Source organism: Tupaia chinensis, unplaced genomic scaffold (genome assembly GCF_000334495.1).
Source record: "Tupaia chinensis unplaced genomic scaffold, TupChi_1.0 Scaffold144022_1, whole genome shotgun sequence".
NCBI lineage: Eukaryota > Metazoa > Chordata > Mammalia > Scandentia > Tupaiidae > Tupaia > Tupaia belangeri.
The window spans coordinates 558,851-562,480 of NW_006203874.1; the positions used below are offsets into that span (position 1 = coordinate 558,851).

At 65.8% G+C, this 3,630-nt stretch overlaps 1 protein-coding gene across 1 annotated transcript in view; it reads right to left on the reverse strand.

Moving 5' to 3' along the window:
* Window positions 1–749, reverse strand: part of LOC102480694 (uncharacterized) — a 22,992-nt gene extending 22,243 nt beyond the window's left edge. Inside the window, exon 1 of the mRNA XM_006165778.3 lies at window positions 642–749. Within this exon, the coding sequence (XP_006165840.1) occupies window positions 642–749 (108 nt within the window). The remainder of the gene's footprint in view (window positions 1–641) is intronic.
* Window positions 750–3,630: the final 2,881 nt, after the last annotated feature.

Genomic DNA, 3,630 nt, shown 5'->3' on the forward strand with positions numbered 1-3,630 from the left:
GCGCACGCCCACACACACCCGCAGACATGTCCGCGCACGCCCGCAGACACTCACGCCCGCACATACCCGCAGACACTCACGCCCGCGCACGCCCATGCACGCCCACACACACCCGCAGACACTTACGCCCGCGCACGCCCGCACACATCTGCAGACACTCATGCCCGCACACGCCCGCACACACCTGCAGACATTCACGCCTGCACACACCCGTGGACGCTCACACCCGCGCACACCCACGGACACACATGCCCGCACACACCTGCAGACACTCACGCCCACACACACCCGCCCAAATGTGGCTGCAGGGCTCCATCTCGCTCGGCCTGCTGCTCACGTTTCCTCTGGCACCAAACAGGTCCCAGGTTCTGATCAGGAGGCCCTGCAGGCCCACCGCAAGGCACCCTCTGCCCCACCTCCTGCCCTCAGTTAGGGGTTTCGAACGAGTCTCCATTTAAATAAGGAAACACGCCGGGCCGGGCCTGATGCTGTCGAGCTTCCCTTCAGATGGACTGGGAAACCGGAGGCAGAGCCACGCGGGCTTGGCGCAGCTCGGAAGCACTCCGCGCTCACGCTCACGTCTCCCTTGGGCACCGGAAGGGAGGGCCAGAGCTCAGCCACCGAGGCACAGGGTGGCACACCTGCCAGAGCACCCTCCACTCGTCGCTGCCTGGGGGACGGGTGGGGACACCCACCACCTTGGCCTGAGGAGCAGCCCGGCTGAGCCCGCAGTGGCACTGGGACGCCATGGCCAGACAGCCGCCCTGCGCTCAGGTCCTCACTCTGCCACAGCTTCCGGGGCCTGCCTCCACCTCTGCCTGCCCCGCTTTCCCAAAGGGGCAGTCTCAGCGGCCGCACCCCACCCCTGAGCTCCGCAGCAACACGGTCATGGCTGAGTGTGCTCCTTCCTGGCCCCGCAGAGGGGCCACGCTGCAGGGCCACGGGCACACGTTAAAGTGCGGTTGCCCTGCAGCCTCTCCGGCAGGTGAAGTGGCGGTGGCCCGGCAGCCTCTCCGGCAGCTCTGCGTGGCTTAGTGTCAGTCCACTTGGCCGCACACACGGCCTCTCGTGGCCCCTCATGGGAGACGAGCAGAGATCTGTGCTCGGAGCCCCAGCTTTGGCTGCAGGGGCGGACCAGCCCGTCGGGGGCCCCCGCACAGGGGCTGTAGCCCGCCTGCCACCTGCTGCCTGCCTGCGGACTGGGCGCGGCTACGTGTGGTTTCCGTGTCTGGCTCCCACGCAGACGTGCCAGTGCAGCGAGGGCCGGCCCTGACGGATCACTTGCGTGGCTGCTCCCACCCGCCGTGCAGTGGCCTGCGTCTGCAGCGTTGGCAGCTCTGCACGTTTGCTCTCTAGTGCAGACCCTTTCCATCATCGTTAGTGGGGAGGCCTCAGACTCGGGCGCTGCGCCAGGTTAGTAAAACTTTCCATGAGGAGAGCCTTTGGCCTCGCCCAGAGCCGCTCAAGCTCAGGAAAGGCGGGGAGGGAGCAGAGGGACGCTCAGCCCAGACGCGGGGCAGACGCGCTCTGGCCGCCTGGCCTACCTGCTTGTTGTTTTAGTGGCTTCGAGACTCCTGGAAACCCATGACTCCACTGAGGGGCCTGAAAGGCCCGATCGTGGCAGAGGCCATGAGGCAGTCGAGGCGACCAAGGGGGAGGGGGCAGCAGCAGACCCACGAGGGCCCTGGGAGCCACAGCCTCTGCTCCAAGCCCCACGGAGAGTGCTCCTTACGAGCAAATGGCCATGCTAGTGCTGGGGACCCCAACACAGACACGGACAGACCCGGGGCCTCGCTAGCATTTCAGCAACATTCCAGCACACGAGGGCCGCGTGTGTGAGCGAGCTGCTCAGGGGGCCGTGGGACTAATTGGGAGAGAGTCAGGGGCCAGGCTGGGCTGTCTGTCTCTACAGTCCACAGACTCGGGGTTGGACCAACGGTGCATCTAAAGTTCACAGCATGTTTTCACAGTGTGCTTTCAAAATGGAGCAGGCCCAGGCCCAGCTAGGGGCCTGGCACTCAGGCAGCTGGCTCCCACGTGGCTGACCGCAAGGTTCGAGTCGAGACCTGGTGACTTGAGAAACACCTGGGCACACGTGTGTGCATGCCCGGAAGCCCGAGCAGGGGAGAGATGGCGGAGAGGGCTTGCGGTGTGGCTGTCCCCTGGGGTGCCTCCTCCTCTCTGTCCCTGACGAGCCCACACACCCTCTAGCAAATAATGACGATGACAAACACGGGACCCATCAGGCAGGTATCTTCACGTGGCTCTCGGTGAATCTGCCACCCTGAAGAAGTCTCGTGGACATCGCTAGGACAGAGACCCACAGGCGCCGTTTGGGACGGGTACTTCTCTAAGAAGACGTGTGGGTGGAAGTGACCGGAAAACAGACTCTTCAGAAAGAGGCTGGGATTCCCTGGCCAGGAGGTCCCAGAGGTGACCAGACCGAGTGCACAGCCTTCCGTGGATGGTCGCCGCTCAGGCTCAGACGCGGCCGGCGCGGTCCCTGCTCCACGGGGCTGATGGTCCACGTCACTGGGCAGGAGTGCGAGGGGACAGAGCCCAGCCTCAGAACATGCCATAGAGGAGGGTCACAGGTCCTGAGCATAATGCTCGTACGCACACCCCCAGGGACACTCCAGGGACAACACACATGCACGCACACCCCAACTGTCCTGACCAAGCATGGGTCCGCGTGACCCTGTGGGCACAGCAGGTGAGGGCCTGGGAGTGCGCCCCCACCAGGCAGGAAACAGCAGGACCTCACGGGGGCCCGGCCCACCAGGCCCGGGGCTGGCGCTGATCTTGCCACAGGAAGGTGCGGAGTCCCGCTCGCCCGGCAGCACGTCATGTGTGCAGGGCCCAGGACCCCACTATTGCCCTGCACGAGGGTCCGAGATGACGGCAGAACACAGACAGTGGAGACCCTGCAGCCACAGGGACAGCTCAAGTGGCAGAAGAGGCCACGGCGTGGCTCTGTGCCTTACAATGGGCCATTGAAGGAGGCTGCCAGGCCTCGTCCTCAGAGGTGGGAAGCCCTGTCTGTCCCTGTCGGCCCTGGGCCCACTCGAGCCTGGGCAGTATGGGAGGAGTGGGACACTCGCACCCTGGGCTGGTTTGCACCCGGCCGTGGAAAGCGCTCAGACCTGGAAAGTCAGCTGCTGGGACCTGAATGGCTACATGAGCCGATCTAGCAGGCCCAGAGCACAGGCGGGGTGACTCCTGAGACTCCCAGGGCTTTGGCTCCCTGGGCCGGCAGGTCGGCAGTCCTACCTCGGCCCGCAGCACTCTGCCCAGGTTCTGACCCAAACTACTGTCGTGGCACCGCAGCTGGCATCAGGGCAGCCCGGCTCCACCCAGCCTGGCCCAGCATGAGGCTCCGCCCCCAACGCCCTGTACTGCTCAGTGGCGTGGCCCCGCCGAGCCGAACCAGCTGGCATCAGGGCAGCCCGGCCCCCCCCAGCCTGGCCCAGCATGAGGCTCCGCCCCCAACGCCCTGTACTGCTCAGTGGCGTGGCCCCGCCGAACCGAGCACAGCCCCTCAGTGGCGTGGCCCCGCCGAGCCGAGCACAGCTGCTCCCTGGCCCTGCCGAGCTCGCAAAGGTGAGAAGTGCCCAGCGTCTCCCCCGCCCG